Here is a 22324-nt window from a genome sequence, read left to right on the forward strand (position 1 = left end):
AGACATTATCTACTTGGTAATGTGTGCAATATTTTCACGGATCACAAGAGTCTTAAGTATATCTTTACCCAACCAGAGCTAAACATGAGACAGCGCAGATGGTTGGAATTGATAAAGGATTACAACTTGAATGTGCAATATCATCCTGGTAAAGCCAATGTAGTGGCAGATGCTTTGAGCAGAAAGTCACATTATTTAAATGTGCAGCCATTACTTGAAGATGGGTTCGATCTAATGCATCCTGCTGTGTTACATAGTATTCAGATTAGTTGCTCTTTGGAGAGTAAGATAATAGAAGGCCAGAAAACCGACAAGGGAATATTCCATATCAAAGAGAAAATAAAAGAAAAGCCGTCTCAACACTTTAAAGTGGATGAACAGGGCGTGTTGTGGTTTGACAACCGTCTTGTGGTTCCCAAGGATCGAGAGCTTAGGAATAAACTCATGGATGAAGCTCACCTTTCTAAGCTATCTATCCATCCCGGAAGTAGTAAGATGTATCAAGAACTAAGATCTCGCTATTGGTGGACCAAAATGAAGAAAGAAATTACAGCATATGTTGTCAGATGTGACACATGTTGTCGAGTGAAAGCAATTCACATGAAACCTGCCGGTATGTTGCAACCCTTGTCAGTTCCTAGTTGGAAGTGGGACGATATAAGTATGGATTTTATCACGGGTTTGCCCACTACTCAAAAAGGACATGATTCGATTTGGGTAATTGTGGACCGTCTTACCAAGACCGCTCATTTCTTGCCTGTCAAAACAGATTATCGACCACCTCAATATGCCGAGAAGTATATCGCAGAAATTGTGAGGTTGCATGGTATACCAAAGACCATAGTATCTGATAGAGGCTCACAGTTCATGGCCCACTTTTGGGAACATTTACACAAAGGCTTGGGAACTAGTTTGATTCGCAGTACCGCTTATCATCCTCAGACAGATGGTCAGACTGAACGAGTAAATGCTGTTTTGGAGGATATGTTAAGAGCCTGTGTATTGTCTTCCAAGGGATCATGGGAGTCATGGTTACCGTTAGCTGAGTTCTCTTATAATAATAGTTATCAAGAAAGCATCAAGATGGCCCCATTCGAAGCTTATATGGCAGAAAATGTAGAACACCATTGAATTGGATCGAGCCTGGTGATAGAAGGTATTATGGCATTGACTTTGTAGAAGAAGCCGAGAAGAAAGTTCATATTATTCAGCAGAATATGAAAGCGGCCCAATCACGTCAGAAAAGCTATGCAGACAGAAGAAGGAGACCCCTTATGTTTGAAGTTGGTGACTATGTTTATCTGAAAGTCACGCCAATGAAGAAGAAAAGGTTTGGAATCCGAAGAAAGCTTGCCGCGAGATTCGTAGGACCATACAAGATCTTGGAACGAAGAGGTCCGGTAGCCTACAAGTTAGAGTTACCTGAAACAATGAGTACCGTTTTCCTAGTTTTCCATGTATCACATCTCAAGAAATGTTTGCGTGTTCCGGAGGAAAGAATAGAACCTCGAGGTATTCGACTCAAATCAGATTTGGTGTATCGTGAACAACCAGTCCGAGTGTTAGACACGAAGGAACGTGCTACTCGGAATAGTGTGGTGAAAACATACAAGATACAGTGGGATCATCATGATGAGGGAGATGCAACTTGGGAAACAGGAGAGTATCTACAAAAAGCTTATGAAGAATTTTATAACAAATGGTTCGTAACCCAAATCTCGGGACGAGATTTTTATAAGGGGGGAGGGCTATAACACCCCGGTGTTAAGCCTACATTTAGGCACTGCAAATCATGCATAGCATGCATCATAAAGCATATTAATCATACATGCCTAATCATGTAAATAACAACTGAAACACTGTTTCGAAACATATGAGACACTGCTCGTGAAACATGAATGTTGCATATACTTGTTTAGAATTGTGTTTGCCCGAATTTCTTGCTAGATTAGTAAAACATGTTTGGCTACTATTGTAAATCATCTAGCAATGTTTAGTTCAATTTTTGGAGCAAGGTTTGTATTCAAATTAATTCAAAATTTGGCTTCAAAAATAAATTCCCAAAAATTAGGGTTTTGAGTTAAACATGGACTTTGATTTTTCAATTCAAAATCTAGAAAGAATTTGGCTTTGGTCATAAAAGCAAAGTTGTAGAAAATTAAATTCTAATCAACTTTCATTTTGGTACATTTGCAAAAGATGTCATTTTCTTGCTCAAAATAATATTTGAAAGCTGGCATTTAAAAATTTCTTGAAAATATAAATGAAAAAGGGTTTTTCTCATTCGCGGGCCGCCGCCTCGCTTTCGGCCCAGCCGCACAGGCGGCCCGGCCTGCCTCCGCGCCGCGCCTTTGCTCCCGCAGCGCTTCGCCCTGGCCCAGCAGCCGCCTCGTCGGCCCAGGCCCACGCCGCGCCTCCCGCTCGCCCGCACTCGCGCGCCTGCGTCCTGACGCCGGCAGAAGCCGACCGCCGCGTGGCGCCACCCGTCGCCGGGCTCCTGACCCGCGGCCACGCGCCGCGGCCGTCCTGGCACTGCTGGCCATGACTTGAATCCCCACGCGCCCACCGCATTCCAGCGCTCCTCACTTCTCCTCTCCCGCGCTGCCTCTCTGCCTCTCACCGCGCGCCCGCAATAGCCACCGCGCGCCGTGCCTCGCCGGAGCTCGCTCGCCCAGCCATCCTAGCTCGCCATTGAACCCTCCATCTCGCCCGCATCTCCGACTCATCATCGCGCACCTCGTGCTCGCCTCGGTAAGCCGTGAGAAGCTCCCTCTTCCTGGGAATCTCTCGCCAGAGTTGTGGCCGAGCTCACCGGAGCGCTCCGCTCCGTGGACCTCGCCCTCCGTCCTTCTTCTAGCTACCTTTTCGCGCGCACGACCACCGCACGAGCTCGGTGAAGCTCCCGCACCACCTTTCGCGCCCCTTCCCGGCCGGAGATGGCCGGACCGTCGGGAGCAGCGCCGCCGCTCCGCCATGCGCGCCGTCGAGCCCTATCCCGAGCTCCTCCTATGCCTTCTCTTGGTGCACCGTGTTTGCCTCGTCGCGGGTGAGCTACTGGTGGTGACCACACCGCCGGCTGGCTCGCCGTCGGCGAGAGCTGGCCGGTCAGCGCCGCCCCTGTCTCGGTCTGACCGACAGGTGGGGGCCGTTGACCGTGGGGGCCCGCTCGTCAGCGCCCTGGAACGGATCCGGGTGCACAGCACCGGGTGCACCCAGTATTTTGTCGTCTGACTTTTAAAAGGGATTTCAAAAATGATTTTTTTCAGAATTCTATTTAAATGCTTTGGAAAATGTTTGTGTACTCCTTTTAGCTCCAAATCTGTTGGAACAAATTTTGCTAGGTTCCTTATCATCAGATCTACTTGGGAAAATTATTGCATGTCATTTTTGGGATACTTTTCCATAGGATTTTATTTAATCATGTATATTGCTGATAACTTGAAAAATGTGTAGAAAAATCTATAGGCTTCAGAAAAATATGATTTCAAGTTTGTTAATCTTCTTATGTCATTTACTTCCTAGGAAAAATATGTTTCATGCATGTACTGTGGGAAAAGTTTTAGGTGTAGTTCAAGTACCTTTAATGGCTGATTTTTGTTATTTTTGCTAGAGAGCAAACTTTGTATAAAACATGCATGTGATAATTTTTGGACAGTCATTATATGCTATGAAGAACCTAGGAAAAATATTAATTCTGTTGTTTGACACTTTTCATAGTACAAAGTAATTTCATGCTCATTTTTATGCTATAGCTTGTCATTTTTGTGTAGGATAGTTTACTTATCCAAATGCCATGAAATTTTTATGGTAGTTTGTTTAGGATAGTATTATGCTACTGTAATTTTCTCAGATTTTTAGGAGCATCAGAAATATATGTTGCTATTCAAACCTATTATTAATTAGGGTTTAAGCAAGTGTTGCTTTAAGTGTGATTAAGAAATTAGTAAAGCTTTGGTGTATCTTTGAAGCATTTCATAAGATATGTTGACTTAACATATTAGTAGTAGAAGAGAATGCAGTAGATGACATGTGCTTGTAGTATAGTTTCTTGGATGATGTTGACTACCTTGCATTTAAACATATCCATTGCATTCATCTCCTTCGATGCACCGTTTGCATAATCACTTACGCGCATTGCATCATACAGGATCGCAAACCGAGAATCCAGTCGTCATACCTGAGGAGCCCGAGGAGCAGCTCGAGGTGCAGCAGCAGGAAGTGCCAGAAGCCGACGAGGAGGACGTTGAGGAACTTCCGGAGTGCCCCGATCACCGTCCGAGCTCTTTCGAGAGAGGCAAGCCCCGGAGCATTTTCTCCCGGTTTGCAATTCATTTAATTAAATGCTTTACTTTAATTGATGCATTACGTTCAGGAGTTGTTTGCAACCGTTGCTGCATTATACCTTGTTTACCTTTGTTATACTATATCCTTGTTACCCTGGTATCCGCAGTCGAGTCAATGCTTAGCTGGCTTAGACCGGTAGAAGTCAGGGTGATTTCCTGTCACCTGCGAGCTATAGGTGGTTACCTGGATCTGCTTGGATGACTATGAAGTCATGGTATAACTAAGTGTTAAATGAAGTTGAGACCGGACGGAGACTTGCAGAGTTTTGGACTGTAGTGTTTCCGTCTGTGTCGATTAAGGACCGACCGTTGTTGGGCCTCGAGTCATGTTGAACGCATGCCTTACATTTAGCTGGCCGGATAAAGTACCTTCCGACCGCGAAGCTGGGAGATTTTTCGGGCCGAGTAGATTGCCCGCAACGCACTGTGCCGGAGCAGGTGTGGTAGGACACGGGGGCGGGATGATAAGACCAAAGTGCAGTCGGTCGGCCCCCGGGTACATGTGGTTCCTGGCAAACTCGAGATTCCTGGAAAGTTGACTCGGTGATCAATATCTCACTTTAGCGGGTGAGTGAGGTTTGTGTAAGGAATAAATCACCAGCTGGTTAGGAATCGATTCGAATCGCCATCGCTCCTGGATAGTGAGCACTTGACTTGAGTTACTTCATCGTAGTAAATGTTTATGGAACACTTGGACAGTTATAATGAATATGACAGTATGGAAGTTATTTAATGATCGTTGGTTATCATTATCTGCTTAATCACATGTTTACTCTAGTATAGGTGCAAATCTAGTCGACAGGTTAATAATAATTAACTTGGCAAAAATGCTTTTCTAAAGGTTCTCGGAATGCTAAAAATGCTTCTTTTTGCAAATGAGTCAGCTACCCTACTATAAAGCCCTTCATAATCCTTGGTGTCATTTATTTTTGGTTATGTCGGGTAAGTCTAGCTGAGTACCTTCTCGTACTCAGGGTTTTATTCCTACTTGTTGCAGATGGGCAGATGTATTACGGCTACTGTATCAACTGCCTTTATCCTGCGATGGGTGATGCTTAGGACCATGGGCATGGTCATTCCTTACTGTCTCATCTGATGCTTTTGTTGGAGATGATCATTCGCTGGCACTATATTTAAACTCCGCGTGAGTGTGTGTGGTTTGAACAAATGACTTCCGCTACTTTTATTCGAACTGGTTTGTAATAACTATGTTTAAACTCTGATGTATCTGTGATGCGAACTTTTATGTAATTTGTGATGGTGACCGCTAAACTTATTACGATCATGGCTGGGACACGAGTTGGTTTGAAATCCTTCGTGATTTCACGGACTACCGGGTTATACGGGCTTAAGTTTGTTCAATCGTCTGCTCTGGTGAATGATTTTTTACTTAATTTCGTATAATTGGTCGGTTCTGTTACAGCCGCTCGCACACATCTCATGCTCCGCCTGCCCAACTCACTGCGGCCGGGGGTGAAGCTCGTCCGCATGCAGCTCATGGCAGCCCTGGCGGAGCTAGCCCGAGCACATCTCGCGCTCCGCCTGCCCAGTTCGCCATGGCTAGGGCAGAACTCGCCCGCGTGCAGCTCGCGGCGGCCGGGATGGAACTCGCTCTTGCATATTTTGCAGCGGAGCTCACCCCGTGCTCCACCCGCATAGTGTGGAGACCCGTTGCGCCCTTCTCCACTGGACCTGTTGTGGCCTTCTCCACCGGAGCGGCGTTTTTCACGCTACCGGTGAGCTCTAAACTAGTGAACTCCACACGCCGATGAGCCTCCATTATCCAAAGCAGTAAGGAGATGTTGCACTGAAACCGCATGTTGCAAGCTAAGCGTATATTTTAAGTGTTTCAGATATTTTAGAGGTATGTTGCAAGTGTTTCGTATGGATGTTGTAAAAGTAGATCGGATGTTGCATATGTTGCAAACGTTTGTTCCTAATGTTTCATTTGTTTTTTCGACGTACAAGTGTGTTTATCTAGATGTTGTATATGTTTCACACATATGTTGCAAGTGTTTTATTTGGATGTTGCGAATGTTTACAATGATTTTCAAGTGTTTCAGGTGTTTTTTGCAAGTGTTTGAGACACGTGTTTCAAGTGTTTCGTAGATGTATGTTGCAAGTGTTGCATCTGGATGTTTTAAAAGTAGATCGGGTGTTGCAATATGACCCGCCTACTGCAACTGCTAGAGGGGACGAGGGGGTCAGGCATGGGACGCAGACGCTACGTGGGCTCAGACGGTACGCGGAGTGCAGGTACGGACGGTGTGTAGGCACTAGCACTATCGTATTTCAACTGATTATGATGCCTGCTACTCACTCCCTTCCTAAATAAGTTAGTATTCTAGGAGTTGAAACAAAAACCAATGTCATATTTGTTTTGCTGATAAGCCATGGTTGAAAGTACTGTCAGCTGATTTGTTGTGAGAGAAAAATACCATTGTTTGACTGAAAAAGTATGACTTATAAGCCAAATGAACTGGGCGCAAGACAAAGGATAAAATGATGAAACTGCCCCTATGAAACATAGGGCAGGCCTCCATCAGTTACCTTTTGTTTAACTCAATTTTTATTTCTTTGTTCCTCGTCCCACGCTGCTCCACAAGCCTGTCTAGTGTATTGTGCTCTGCAACTGCTTTGGACCTCGTGCCATTTGTTCATTCATGTGAGGGCAAAATTTGAATCACAAATTTGCAATTATTTTGGAACGGATGAAGTATTTCCTACTAGCACAAGATAAACCATGTTATTATTTACTACTACTACTAGGTAGAAACATAGCAGGCTTATAACATTTAACACCAAAAATTTATTATCACGACATTTCAGATGTTTCAAGTGCCTGATGCTATATATATGCAGCAGTGCATCTATCTGTTGGCTCCAGATATTCAATAACTCCCAAGCAGCTTCTTGATGTCCTTCTGCAGATAATGCAAATAAAAGGTAGTGTTGTAAGATTAGACGATCGAGGAAGTTCCATCGATGCACCATTCTGAACTCTCACCTGGATGCTGAGTGGGTAAGTGGTTGGAGCATACCGCTCAGTGACATGCCCCTGTTTGTCAACCAAGAACTTGGCGAAGTTCCACTTGATGTTCTCACCGAATGGGCCGGTTTTGCTGGATTTCAGAAACTTGTAGATGGGCGCAGCATCTTCGCCGTTGACGTCAACCTTACGGCCGGGGAAAACAATGGATAGGCATTAAAACTTCGCAACCTTATATTACATGATCAGGTCGCTGTTTATTTCAGCTTGGACACGCAAAAGAGTAGAAATTAAAGAAGTTTTGTGCGCACAAATTTACCTTGTCAAAAATGGAAACTTAGCCGTGAAGCGAGTGCAAACAAACTGGACGATCTCCTCACTTGTGCCAGGCTCTTGCCCACCGAACTGGTTGCATGGGAACGCAAGGATCTCCAAACCTGAAGAAGGTCACACCAAATTAGCAGCAATATTAATATTAATTTATAGCATATTATGAATCATAACTGAACCAATCTACATGAGGAACTGGGCATAAGAGAGAGAGAGAGAATCAGTATCTCAAAGGCGACTCACCCTGGTCCTTGTACATCTCGTATAGCTGGGTAAGCTCCGTGTAGTTAGAATTGGTCAGGCCACTGTAATAATGATTACAGACAAGTAATCTTTTAGTTCAAACCAAAAAAGCTAATAAACATTCATAGCACTTCCGCATCTGAGGATGGTAATGGGCCACAGCCCACGGGCCTCATAATCTGATTCTACTTTTCCAAAATTGTAAGCCCACGGGTCAAAATTGTCAGCCCGTTGTCAGGTCTAAGATACAAGTACAATATACAGCAAACACAATAGAAACGAAACGAAACCAGTGATATAGTACTTCAAAAATATGTACAAACGTTTATCAAAAAAAAGATGTACATAAGCCCCAATTGGCAGGGACCGATATTTTACCTGTCCAATTCTGAACAATTTGTCTGCTTATATAGCATACTAATATCTCGTTCAGTGCGTATATTCCCTACGGACACGCGAAAACCTCAATCCAAAAGAACATAAACTACAAGGGCACGTAGCATCTTGGGGTGTTTAGCACATGAATATGTGAGACTAGTGTATACGAAGCTCAACTTCCTATACTTGAATGAGCTAATTAAAAAAGCAAGAGAATATGACCATTTGTTTCTAGCTTAATTAATTCTGCTAAGAGACATAAATAAAGCTGGAAAGGCGTCCTACATTTCAATCGCTCAAATATTATATATGCTGACAGAGGGAACAATAATATATGATCGTTATGTATTACCACTGTGATGCAACGTTGACGATGAGGAGAACCTTGCCCTTGTAGGTGCTCAGGTCCACATCTTTGCCGCTTGCATCCTACACGCAATGCGATTATGCACTTGTGAATCACGTGCATTAGTTTTGGAAGGGAACTGAGGGGGAGAGGGGGTTACTAGCAGGCGGACCTTGACGGCGAAGTCGTGGAGGGAGCTGGCGGCAGCCATGATGGATTGCTGATCGAGTAAACACAGCTCGAGCTAACCGGCCGGCCAGAGCCCGGAGGATGGATTACCAAGGCGAGAGCCACCTGGGAGATGCGTGGGGAGGCATCGGGGATGCGACCCCATTTTATAGCGGAGCAGGGGTTTACGCTGCGACACGGCTGCTGTCTGCACGCTCTCGTCAGCTTTCTCGTATGCAACGAATTTGGTGTTTCGCCTTCTGAGGGCCTTCCACCCCCTCTAATGCAGTGGTCTCTAAAGTTTAATGATCCTTTTAAAGTTTAGTGATCTTTTTTTGTTATCCTCACTAAAAATCACTAAAATAGTTGTCTCATGTACGCTTTAGTTACTTTTAGCTACCCTTAGTGACTAAAAGCCAATAAAATTTAGTGACCTCTCAATTTTAGTGGAGGTGTTTGGCATTTTAGTCACTAAACTTTAGTGCCTCTAAACTAAAAGTGACTAAAGTTTAGTCACTAAACAGGGTTAAACCAAACAGGCCTGAGACAGGCAGCTTGAGGAGATTCTTGATCGGTACAAGGAGATGGAACACAGGAAAGTTGTACGAGAGCATAAACCCCAGCATCTTCCTCCTGCCCAGCATTGTAGTTAACGCCAACTTTTATAAGCACTGGTTCATTAGCTTTCGTCCATGTTCAAAATAGAATTCGACCATCAAACATCAAAGGTCAAGAAATATTCGATGACTACCTTCCAGTTCCAGGTTTCCATGGGCAACACGACAACTGAACCCCCAAAAACACTGCTCTAGAAGCGTATATGATACATCTTCAACGATGTAGAGTTAATAATTGGTACACAATCAAAATGGTACGAATGTTTATATACGCACTTACTCTCTCGCATCATAGTTTTGACGGCATGGTTTCCATAACATAATATAGCTTTCAAACATAAAAGCAACAGGTTTTGAAGACAGCGGAGTTAGTAAGTTCGGAAATTGTCGGTCAGAATCCTCGGGACATTGAATTCAGCGATGGAAAAAACTAGCTCAAAATCAGTAAAACAACAACAACTAGAACTCAGGTATATTTCTACTTTCACTTGTCAAAGACCAATGCAAATAATTTCTAGACATGGTTGCCATGTCACTTATTACATAGCATTAGCTACCTGGCAACAAAAGCTTGACTGATGCCAGGAGAATGGAAGGTGCCTCATGCATCAAAGTGCCCTATTGTCCTATTGGAACAAGCATACAATTGTTTTCTCAGGTACCATCCGCCATGCAAAAATCATTTCTCCAGTGTTGGGAGGACCTAATGACCATATGAAAAATTATTTGGTTTATTTACGGGTGCACTAGAATCATTAAGTTGGCATCACAGGAAACCACCAGAACTCGCGGATGTGGCAACCTCAATGCTTCAAAGAAACATAGTGAACATGGGGTTATCAATCAGAAGGACCAATCATTTTCTCTGGGACAACAAGCTCATGGAATTCTTGCTCCGTTAATACTCCAAGGTCTAATGCAGCTTTCTGGGGAAAAGATAAAATCAAGAAAGGATTAGGTGTATAATAACATGGAAGAAGTTTAAAGAATGTAAAATCAATGAAAATTATAATTCCCATGATTAGGTTGTACTCTATGAGGATATGAATAGACGAGGGAATGGAGAATGAACTTATATCACATGATTAATGTCCTGATTCAAGTTTTCAATATCTAATGCCTTAAGAATTGAATGGTTCAGGCAACCAGGACAAGATATCAACGTGCGCAAGTCACCTAAGCTAAGATAATGCATTATACACCGCAGAGCAAGGCCAAGGCAAAGTGAAATAAGTAAAGCAAGATCACCTTCAACGTGGTTCCTTCTTTGTGGGCTTTCTTAGCAACAGCTGCAGCATTGTCATAGCCAATTTTCTGCATTCATTCCAAAAGTAAGCATGACTCAGCTACTTTTTACAACTACAAACAGAGATTTAAAAAAAAGGCAAATTTGCAGTTTACTTACAGGGTTCAAAGATGTCACCAACATCAGAGACTGGACAAAAAAAGGAAGAGAAATAAGTATTGCACTTTATACACATATCTTTTGCGAGTACTCAGTAGTTATGTGATGGATTGTTACCTCATGCAAAAGTTGTGAAATTCTCTTATGGTTTGCTTGAATTCCCCTGACACAATTTTTCTCGAAGGACACAGATGCATCCCCTAACAACCTCAATGACTGATGAAAAAAGGAATGGTTAGAGGCACTTGCAGTAAAAATTTAGGAGGTTAAAGTTACCAACTCACATTAACATTATGTACCTAAAACAATAAGAGGGCTTATGAGGCTAGAAAAAGTTTCCTATAGTAAATTAAGCATATTGAGGTATGATAATAGAAAGCATACTCGAAGTAATCCGGCTGCGATCATTGGCTTAAAAACATTCAGTTCAAAATGCCCATTTGCACCACCAACTGTAACACCAACATGATTACCCATAACCTGCAATGCCATCATCCAAATGACAGTTATTTGAAATTATTAAAATTCAGATAGTCAAATGCATATGCTAGAGTATAAATAATGCAAAAAGAAATAGAATGTCAAGACAAAATATGGTTCAGCAGCAGCCCCAGTCAGGTACCAAGATTTCGGCTTATTTGCAGAAAGTAACGGTGGAGGGCACCTCATATAAGCATATTTCATTTGTCAGATATGCTAGTAGCATTCCATTTTTACCAACTCAATTAGTTTGTTATTGATCGCTATTCAGATGCTCTTGCTACTTATCGAACATTTAGTTTTAAAAATATAGTAAAAGGCACTGCATCAGACAAATTAAATGACTCAGATATATGTAATTTCTACAGGAAATGACAACAACTGCTCCCTAAAAATGTTTCTGACTAAGCAAGCTGGAAGGTAGTTATGAGGTGCAGATCACCTTAACCATTAAACATCATAATAGATGAATATGTAGTCCTCACTAGGATTATGAGTTTGATACGGATTATGAGAACCATAACATAAATATATATGACTAAATAAATGGTATACCAATGGAACATAAATGCTTTTCAAATAAAGGTAAAGCTGTTCATCAAGAACATAAAGCAAACAAGAAAAATGTTTGTCAAAAATACAATATGGAGATTTGATTATTTTCAGAAGAGAAAACAAACATTATTTGTGTACCTGAGCACAAACCATTGTCAGAGCCTCGCACTGGGTTGGATTAACTTTTCCCTGAAAAGTACAAGTTGAAAAAGAAGCTTCGGAATGATGTCTTCTGTTGATAAAATATGAAAACCATAACATGATATACTAACAGTCTGCTTACAGGCATAATGCTGCTCCCAGGCTCATTTTCTGGTAGGATTAGTTCACCAAGACCACATCGAGGACCACTGTGATTGTGTTGGAAATATTAGTGCATGCCCCCAGCATGCTAGAAAAAAATCATTTATAAAAATAGAAGATTGGAATAACGACCTTCCTAGCAAGCGTATGTCATTTGCTATCTTCATAAGAGATGCAGAAATTGTATTTACCGCGCCACTGCTCTCGACAAAAGCGTCATGCGCTGCCTACTTATAAGAAAAAACTGATGATAACATACAGTGATGAGATAATAGAGAGTCCTGAATAATACAAAATTAGAAAAAGAAAAGTTAGCGAGACAATAAAACCAAAAGTCATACTACTAAGTACACTATACAAGCAAGAAGTGGTTGGATTTTGCTTCCTATAAAGAACAAAGCCTGACAACTATCAAATAAAATAACTGAAAGTGACATACACATCTTAATATTTCATCTGCTCAACTTGGGAACAGATGATATTTGCGTCCGTTGGTTTCAGTTCGCAAATACTTGTTATTTTCATTTTCTGAGGCAACATATTAAAAATGCACTTTCGACTGCTAAGCACTAACAAATTCCTTGTTTTATACGCATAGATCTAAGGTAGCATGGAATAAATGGAGAAGATGATAATGATCTTCCACAAATCATCTTACATTGCAAATACCTAATATCTGTGTTTAGTGGACGAATATGTCTGCAGGCAGTTATAGCCTCAGACACTGCAATTAAAATGTCATGTAATATCCAATAAAATTGTGTGAAACCTTCGGTGGCTAGTGGCAGATCAGAGTATAAGATTTATATGTGTGCATTGTTACTAACCAAAGCTTCAAACTTGTTCTCTGCTGTCACAAAGGGTAGGTTTGTTTCCTCAGCCACTGCAGCAGCTATTTTGACATCAAATCTGAAAAGACAGATTGAAATTTAAGTATTTAATAAATGAAAGGAACGCCTTAGGTAAAGCATGGAAATAACACTCTGTTTCAAAGTTATCCTAAATCAAGTACCATAAGATTAGTAATGATTAACCATATAAAAGAAAAAAAATCAATTTGGGTTGGATACTCAAATCTCCATGTCTCACTTCTTTTAATCCAGAAGTAGACATGAGAGGTCAAACTGGAAAAAGAGACTAGATAGTATGGAAACTAATTGGAATGAACAGATTAATCTGGGTTATGTCATGGCTCATGACACTCTGGATGACAGGGTTACATGGATTCTCTTCCCGAGGCAAATGGTGATAGACTACTAGGTAACTCAAGAAGTAAATCTAAATATATAATTTTGCATAAATATCTAAAAAACTAAAGTACATTGATTAAGTCCATTTTTTACCCCTCGACTCTTGCTTTTGTCTAACTTTGGCACATCAACTATCAAAACCGTTCAATTTTGACACCCAAAGCAGTTCTGAGTGGTTTTCAGATGACTCTGTGGTCAAAATGAAACGGTTTTGATAGTTGAGGTGTCCAAAGTTAAACGTTTTATAGTTGGGGGTTAAAATTAGACAAACGCCAGAGTTGAGGGGCCATAAATGGACTTAACCCAAAACCAAATTAAAATTTATCGATCAAACGTATCAATGTAAACAAATTATCTCAAACATTAATTGACAATTACCCTTTCTTAGTGTTCAAGCCAGTTCCAACTGCAGTTCCACCTTGAGCAAGCTGCTCAGCAAGGTAATTATCAGTAGTGCTAATTTGTAAAGAAAACAAACATTAGCAGTATAGTACCTGGTACATCCGAGGTAATGTACAATTAATACGGTCAATTCCATATTTGACCTGCATAGAGTCATAAACAGTTACTAAGTCTACCTGTTAATCTTAAGTGCATATAGTTAATAAATAAGACAACAAAAGATGCTGGAATAAATCCTACCTGTGTAGTGTAACCACTGAATTCTTGGCCAAGAGTCAACGGGGTGGCATCTTGGGTATGTGTACGTCCAATTTTAATTATGTCTTTAAACTCAACAGTCTGCACAGTCAGGTTAGCAAATTCATTAAAACAAAATTTACTATATAACAATACAGAAATATAATGTTACATATAGCTACTAGCACTGCCAACCATAGGTTAACATGTCAAGGAAACCAACATTAGTTTAATCAGCTATTCAGCTCAAAGTCAACACATATTCTGTGGGGTTCGTTGTACTAGTTTAAAAAAAAAATCGACCTGCAGGGGAAGGACCGCCCCTGCTGCATTGATTAAAAACAAACTTCTCACGCGCAAGGCAAAAAACACCCAGAAGGCCAGCTGCCCTGGACTTACCACCGAGCGCCCAGGACACATGCCTGCGGCAATGTGCATCTCGCTGAAAGCGACTCAGGTGGTTACACGTATAACTCGGGAACACAGCCGACGAGGAGTGTTTTTTAACCCAGGCCTGTTTAAATTCGTTTCCACCAGGAGTCGAACCCAGGAACTGAGTTGCAACTAAGACTCCTGTGACCAACTAGGCTACAGACCCATTCGCTTCGTTATACTAGTTTCATTGAGCGCATTGTTCAATCTTTTCAGTCAATTTGTAATCTAAGTGCTGAGATCACTAATAACAAGCTTATCTACCATCTACCATTACCCTTATTTTTGTACACCATTTACTGCTCTACCGTGCGTCCACATCATCATCTATTTGTGCCCATTCGATTGCCCATCTACGGCAACGGCCTCTTCTACTGCCCATGCATGCCTACTGCCGCAAAAATATACTACTACTATTTTTTTTACTAAAAAAACAGGGAGGGAGGGCCGAGGGCAAAGTTGTCAGTCTGTCGTTGCGTGCGTGCGGAGACCAGGGTCAGCGGTATGATGCAGGCAGCGCAGGTAGGGCTCACAGACCAGATACAGATCCATATCCAAATCCCAGCGTCCAGCTGGCAAGCCATGGCTGTGGCTCGCGGATCGGCGCAGTCCATGGATGGATGGAGATGGATTCATGGATAGATAGATGACTTATAGATAGAAGACGGCCGATGGCAGGCAGTGGCTGCATCTGCATCGGCGTCCATGGGCTGAGCGGGTGGGCTGCATCAGTGTGACCTCACTAGGGCTGGCCCGGTCGCCTCGGCCGCCACGTGGCCCTTGTGCTGCGACTTGTGGAGCCCACCCAGGCGTCCATGTGTCCCGCCCTGCTGGCCCCCACCCCTTCGTGTCACCCGCCTCTCTTACTTGGCGCGCCGCGCCCCCCGCGTGGCCCCACGCCCAGGCCCCGCCTGGTGCCACCTCTACACGGAGGCTCCATGCAGTGCCATGCGCCGGCTTCTCTGCCCGCCCGCGCCCGCCTGCCTTCATTGCGCACACTGAAAGACTGCTGCCTGGCCTGCAGTGCTCCATCTGCATGCCTTGCCAACTGTCTATATATACCGGGCCAGGGAGCCTCACACAGCACACACACAAGGCACCGAGACCCAGGCAAGGGTTGCATTGCTAGCATCCATCGCCGCCGGTCGATCGCCATATCGATCGATCTGCGGACGGACGGAGGGATGAAGCTGGTCCAGATGGATCATCGGTTGCCGCCGGTCGCTATGGAGGTGGCGGTGATGCATCGACAGCGACAGGCAACAACAGCAGCAGTTCGTCCACCACCTTCAGGTCCACCAGCAGCAAGGTACGCACCACCAGTTGCTGCCGCTGCGGCGGCAGCAGCAGCACCAGAACAGCGGCGGCGGCGGCAGCAGCAGGGCCACTGGCGGCCGCAGGTGCTGCCCGCTGCGCTACTCGCGCAAGGGTTGCATGAAGGGCAAGGGCGGGCCGGACAACCAGCAGTGCCCGTACCGCGGCGTCCGCCAGCGGACCTGGGGCAAGTGGGTGGCTGAGATCCGCGAGCCCAACCGTGGCACGCGCCTCTGGCTCGGCACCTTCGACAGCGCGCTCGAGGCCGCGCACGCCTACGACAACGTGGCCAGGCAGCTCTACGGAGACTGCGCGCACCTCAACCTGCAGCTGCCTCCTCCGGCGGTTGCGGCAGGCGGAGGAGGAGCACCGGTGGTCTCTGTGTCGTCTCCGTCCCCTGATACTGTGGCTGCTGGTCCCTGCTGCTGCTGGTGGTGGTGGGCACAACCGCCACCACCAGTACCTCCAGCAGCAGCAGCAGCAGCAGGCCGCCATGGCGGCGGCGCCTATGATGATGATGCGGTACTCCTCCAGCTACTCCGTCAACACGTCGTCGTCCAACTCCGGCTCCTTTTCCAACTCCTACTCCAGCTCGTCGCCGGTGACCACGGCGGCCGTGGCGGCCTCACCCACCTACAACTACAACAACCACCAGACGTTCCAGATGACGCCGCCGCCGTCGTCATGCGGCGGCGTGATGATGGCGCCCGCCGTGCCGCAGGCACAGGGCTGCCACGTCGACAACACCACCACCACGATGGAGATGCAGCGTCACCAGCAGATGATCCGCGAGCTGGCGGCGGCGCCTCTGCACCAGGAGCCAGACGACTTCGAGGACTTCATGACGCGGCTGCCCGAGGCGGAGGACTTCGGCCTGCAGGGCTTCCAGGAGGTGCCCCCCAAGGTGTTCGACGAAGCCGCCAGCAGCATCTGGGACCACACGGCGGCCGCCTGGTCGACCCCCACCATGATGATCGACTCCGCCGCGGCGCCGCCCAGCACCAGCAGTAGGTCGTCGTCCCTCTCTGACTCTCGCGTTGATCGATGACGCCGGCGCGTGACCTGCACCAGCTACTTCGTTCCAAGCTGCATCGATGAGCTGGCCGGTGTACGTGGCGAAGTGATTCGACGCACGCTGCGATGCATGACACCCAGTGGTTCGTGACTTACTTACAACTCAAGGCATACATATAGAACTGTATGTACGTACCAGATGGTTACTCTGCTATAGACTGCTACTATATACTCCGTATTATATAGTTTTGTTTCTCAGTTATGTTTCAGGTTTGTAAAATATATACTGTAGTATTGGTGCCTATACTCTATCCTAGCTATATAGTCTTTGTGGGTTTGTATGTGTGGTATATGCATGGGCAGCTAGCTAGCTTGTTCCATTCCATCCTAGAATTTACATAAAGCAAAAGTAAACTATGAATCAGAAAACAGATTACCCTGAAATCAATTTATAACAACAAAACACGGATAGCAGGAACTTAAAAAAAAAGAACATAAAAATAAATCACCCACTAACCCACTCCACAAATAAAAAGATGCCCTGGAGAAAAAAGGAAGAAGAATGAACTTTATAAGAGATGCTTATACATATTACCATTAGCATGTACAAATTGGTATGAAGTGGTCACCAGGGTATGGGTTACCTCATTAGCACCTAATTATTAATACAAACTTCAATTGGGCAAAGAATTAAGCGACTCTAACGGACTGCTACAGAACTTGTACAGAGTTAGGAGCCACTATGCAGTTCTTGTACAAGCAATGCCCTAGACAATTTTCTAAGTTTCTAATGTTTCAACTTCGATCTGAATCCCTAATCAGCAGGTGCATATAATCAATAGGCACAAATTCGCAGTAGGCTAATATAATATTAATGGGTCATGATATAATTATACAAAAGGCACTTAACAAGCATAGTACAAAAAGGGTCACAATAATTATAAAAGGCATTTGACAAGCATAGTAAAATAGTTCCCAAGGAAGGAAATGAGAAATTAATACTTTTGAATGAAGTGAATCATGCAACTGTTGCAAACTTGGGATAAACCTCGAATTTATCTCAACGGCCGCCGCTATATGCATTACCTGGAAATGTCAACAGCATGAATAATAAACATCTGCAGCAGTAATAGTAATACTGAAATAAAAATTTTAAAAATAGTTAAAGCTTACAGTGGGAAATGTATCATTTGAAGATTGTGACCTATTCACATGGTCATTTGGGTGCACAAACTTCTCACCGCGCTTGTGTCCAAGGATCTCAGCTGCCCTATTTGCAATTACCTAAATTGGGAAAAGAGATCATAAACGATATGGCACAACTGGCAAAAACATGCTAAGTACACAATAAAATTCACACGAGCATTAGCTTAACAGGAAAAGTAAATACTGTTTTGCATACAGACAATCAGCAGAGTGGAGCACAGATGTAGGTAGGTTCAGTTTGCCCACTGTTTGGACAGTGAAGCTTAACTTTTCACACTTTAGCAGGGATTACTATTCTAATCAACAGCCATACTACTTTAGAATTGACACTTCTGGTGAAAGATTTGAAGTAAAAATATTGGATGTGTAGGACACCAACCTCATTGGCATTCATGTTGCTTTGTGTGCCACTGCCAGTTTGCCAGATAACAAGTGGGAAGTGATCATCCAACTTTCCCTCCTGCGACCTCCTCAGCTGCCTGCATTATGGCCTTCCCTATTGTTGGATCAAGGCCATACTCCATATTTACCTTCAAAAGAAAAAGGAAAAGTATCCATACATAAATGATACAAGTAGCCTAAAAACTACCAAAGTGAAAAGTTGAAAGTATATAGAAAAGTTCGAGCTGGCACTAATAACTGTGTCTAATGTGATCTACAGAGCAATCTGAAATTGGTTAAAAACAAAGTGAGAAGCACCTATCTAATATGGAATTTATCTGAAATTAGTAGTCTTGTGACATTTAATAAGTCAAACAAACTATAAGTTGTAACTAGCATGTCCCATCCACATGTGATCTTATAATAAGTCTAACAAACAGATACTTGGTGGCTCACAACAAACAGGAAAATCCAGAGTTGTCATCTTATATACTCCAAAATACAATCATAACCACTGAATAATATAGCAGATGGAATTTGGGCACATCACGCATTGCTTATTACAACCATTCCTTCCATGGAATGCGGAAATTGCTTTACAGTTTGCAGTGCCCACAAAGGATAATCAACGGAATGCATCTACCCACCCACCACGCGCAGAAAACAAAAAAAAAACAGTTTCACTTTGTACCTTAGCGGCGCACTTTTTTAGCACGCCAAAAGCGCGGATGATGGGCACGGGCATCCTCTCGCGCTCCCCGCCAATGTCGAAGTTCTGCAGCGACCTCTGCGTCTGCGCGCCCCACAGCCTGCCCGAAACAGAACACAACAGCCGGAAGCCATCAGATCAACCACAGCATCTTAGTTGCCGGCGACACCAACAGATCAAAACAACGCCCGACAAATTAGATCAACGGGACAAAGCTGCTATGCATCTATGGGGGCGAGGGGGAAACCACGCACTTGTCGTTGGGGACTTGGATGGGACCGAAGGTGTCGCGCTCCTCGCGGAAGCCGGTGGAGATCGGGCGGGTCAGCGCCGGCCGGAGTAGCAGCGCGGCCGCGGCAGCGGAGGCCGACGGCGAGCCGGACACGCCCGCGAGGCGGCGCAGAGCCATCGCCATCTCGGGTGTTTCCCTGCTAGTGCTAGGTCTGCGCGTCGCCGCGGCGGCAGGAGAATGGGAAGAACGAGAGCAGCCGGGCAGGGCAGGTGGTGGACCGGTACTCCGGGAGAGGGGGAGAGGAGGCAGGGAACCAGGGAGGTTTTTAATGGGCTGATCTCACGCGTGCATTCTGCATCGGGTGGGGTGGTGATGGGCCTTAAGTTGGTCTGATTGGCTTTGCTCAGGGGACGCTTTTTTTTACTGTCGCTGAACGGCTGATCGCTTTTGTTTTTGTGTTACACAGTCCTAATAGAACGACTACAAAGTTAAAAGAAAAAACTACTCACTTCATCACAAAATAAATACACATATCGTTTCTTAAGAGTCAAACCTTTTAATATTCATAATGTATAATAAGTATCATTAGATTATGCATAGAATAATTTTGATAATAAAATTATCTCAAAGTAGAAATGTTGATACTATTTCTGTATTTCAAGTCAAACTTAAGTCTCGAAAAACAAGATGTGTATTTATAGGAAGGATATTTTTTGTTTTTTAAAAAAGGACTACCGTAGTTGTTTTCGTACTATGGACAGTCTAACACAACGAACCCTCTGTCTCATAATAATTGCACCTCTAGCATTTAAATTTTGTCACAAAATAAATGCACATCCAGCTATGTACTACTTAACTATAGTAGCCTCTCTTTTTTTTACCTTTTTCTATTCTTAAGGTGCAATTATTACATGTTGGTGCAACTTTAGTAGGGATATATAAATAATTTTTCTAGTATCCTTGATCTCTCCAGCAAAAGCTAGAAGTGCACTTATTTTAGGATGGAGGGAATAAGATTTATAGTGCCAATATGACAGGTAAATAAAATAATAACGTGACAATAGAAATAAGGAGAAGAACAAGGGAAATGGTTTCTTAAACTGTCTAAGCAGAAACTAAGATAGGAAAAGGTGTGACAAATTAATGATAAAATTATAAAAAGATAAGCTATGACAAAAAAATATTTTGAATAAAAATCATGTATTAGAGATATATAACATGTTTGCTTGTTGGTTTCAGCCAGGGTTTATCAGTCAGTCAACGGTATTTTCCTCTCACATCAACCAGCACCAACCGGATTTATCAGCCTAGAAACCAACCAGCGAACCGGCTGATAGTTTTTATGTGTGGCTCATACGTTACTTGGCAATGATGGAAACTATCTCATATACTCCCTCCTTTCCAAAGTATAAGACGTTTTGAGTTTTCTAGATATTTTATTTTTAATATATATATAGACGTGAAATATATATAAGTTTATAGCAAAAACAATATATCTAAAAAGTCAAAACATCTTACAATTTAAAATAGAGGGAGTACTTTCTATGGCTGGGCTAATAATACAATCAACTATTGATTGCATATTATTATCGTATCATCTACAACCCTCTAATAACACACAACACAGTCACATAGTAGTTGGCTATTGATATATAATAATGCACCACTAATATATGGCACACCTTACTATCCCACAGAGTTTCTTAAAGACCGTATATAAGCTATCTATAAGGGCATGCACAGTGTAAACGAATCAAACAAATTAACCTTAAGCTAGCTATAGGTGACAACATTTAAAAAAACAATTTCTCTTGTTCTGTCCATTTGATTGACATTCTGCTTTTTAATAGCAGAAAGACTTTTTAGAAGCCGAACCAACGTAACCGTACATTGGCACTAACAAGGAGTACCGTCGACTGGTTTGGTACGAGAGAAAAATACTGTTCGTTGACTGATAAGCCATGACTTGAAGCCAAATACGACCAAGCGAACATGCTAAAAATGTGTTGTGCACCTTCGTGTGCAACTGCATTTTCAAAAAAAAAGGTTAGGTTAGCCTTGTTGTGCCCGCGTATCAACACAATTTCGTTTTTTGGTATTTAGTCTTATCTCAAATTCCCATACTATCAGCGTGTTCGCTGGTTGGTGCTGGTGCTGGTTTGGGCTGGCTAGTGCTGGTTTTTTTGTGAGAGGAAAATACTGTTGACTGGTTGAATAAGTCTGGCTGAAATCAACTAGCGAACAGGGTGTATGTTGCAAGAGTTATGTATGGCTATTTTTTGCTGATTAAGGGGGTGTTTGGTTTCTATTGGAAAATTTTAGTCCCTGTCCCATCGGATGTTTGGACACATGCATGAAGTATTAAATATAGACAAAAAAATAACTAATTGTACAGATTGTGGCTAATTTGCGAGACGAATTTTTTAAGCCTAATTAGTCCATGATTTGACAATGTTGTGCTACAGTAAATATGTGCTAATAGCGGATTAATTAGGCTTAATAAATTCGTCTCGTAAATTAGTCTCCACCTGTGTAATTAGTTTTATAATTAACTCATATTTAGTTCTCCTAAATAGTATCCGAACGTCCGATGTGATATGGACTAAAATTTAGTCCGGGAAATCAAACACCCTCTAAGATAAGATTTAGCCTGAAGGAATTCAGCTGCGCAGCCGCGGCACGAGTTGCTCTCAGGGCCTGTTAAGTTCCCAAAAATTTTCACCCCAAAATGTCACATCGAATCTTGGGGCACATGCATGGAGTATTAAATGTAGACGAAAAAAAAATTGCACAGTTGGGTGAGAAATCACGAGACGAAACTTTTGAACCTAATTAGTCCATAATTAGATACTAATTACCAAATACAAACGAAAGTGCTACAGTCATCAAACAGTAGCCAACCCAAAAAAAAAATTGGGAACTAAACAATTTGGGAACTAAACGCGCCCTCAGTTCGGCAACCTAGAATACAAAGTAGTACGACTCTTGCC

General features: G+C 43.2%; 1 protein-coding gene and 2 pseudogenes across 1 annotated transcript; 1 reads left to right on the plus strand and 2 right to left on the minus strand.

Annotated features, from left to right (window-relative positions):
* Positions 1-7161: 7161 nt before the first annotated feature.
* Positions 7162-8922, minus strand: LOC136539886 (probable phospholipid hydroperoxide glutathione peroxidase 6, mitochondrial). The gene is made up of 6 exons (XM_066531876.1): positions 8802-8922; positions 8636-8712; positions 7906-7967; positions 7657-7769; positions 7351-7524; positions 7162-7267 (listed from the first exon to the last, which is right to left on the minus strand). The coding sequence occupies exons 1-6, from the start codon at positions 8838-8840 to the stop codon at positions 7235-7237; spliced, it is 498 nt and encodes a 165-aa protein (XP_066387973.1). The 5' UTR covers positions 8841-8922; the 3' UTR covers positions 7162-7234.
* A 937-nt stretch (positions 8923-9859) lies between these two features.
* On the minus strand, positions 9860-19625 carry LOC136539887 (fumarate hydratase 1, mitochondrial-like; annotated as a pseudogene).
* On the plus strand, positions 15663-16821 carry LOC136513600 (dehydration-responsive element-binding protein 2C-like; annotated as a pseudogene).
* Positions 19626-22324: the final 2699 nt, after the last annotated feature.

Source organism: Miscanthus floridulus, chromosome 2 (genome assembly GCF_019320115.1).
Source record: "Miscanthus floridulus cultivar M001 chromosome 2, ASM1932011v1, whole genome shotgun sequence".
NCBI lineage: Eukaryota > Viridiplantae > Streptophyta > Magnoliopsida > Poales > Poaceae > Miscanthus > Miscanthus floridulus.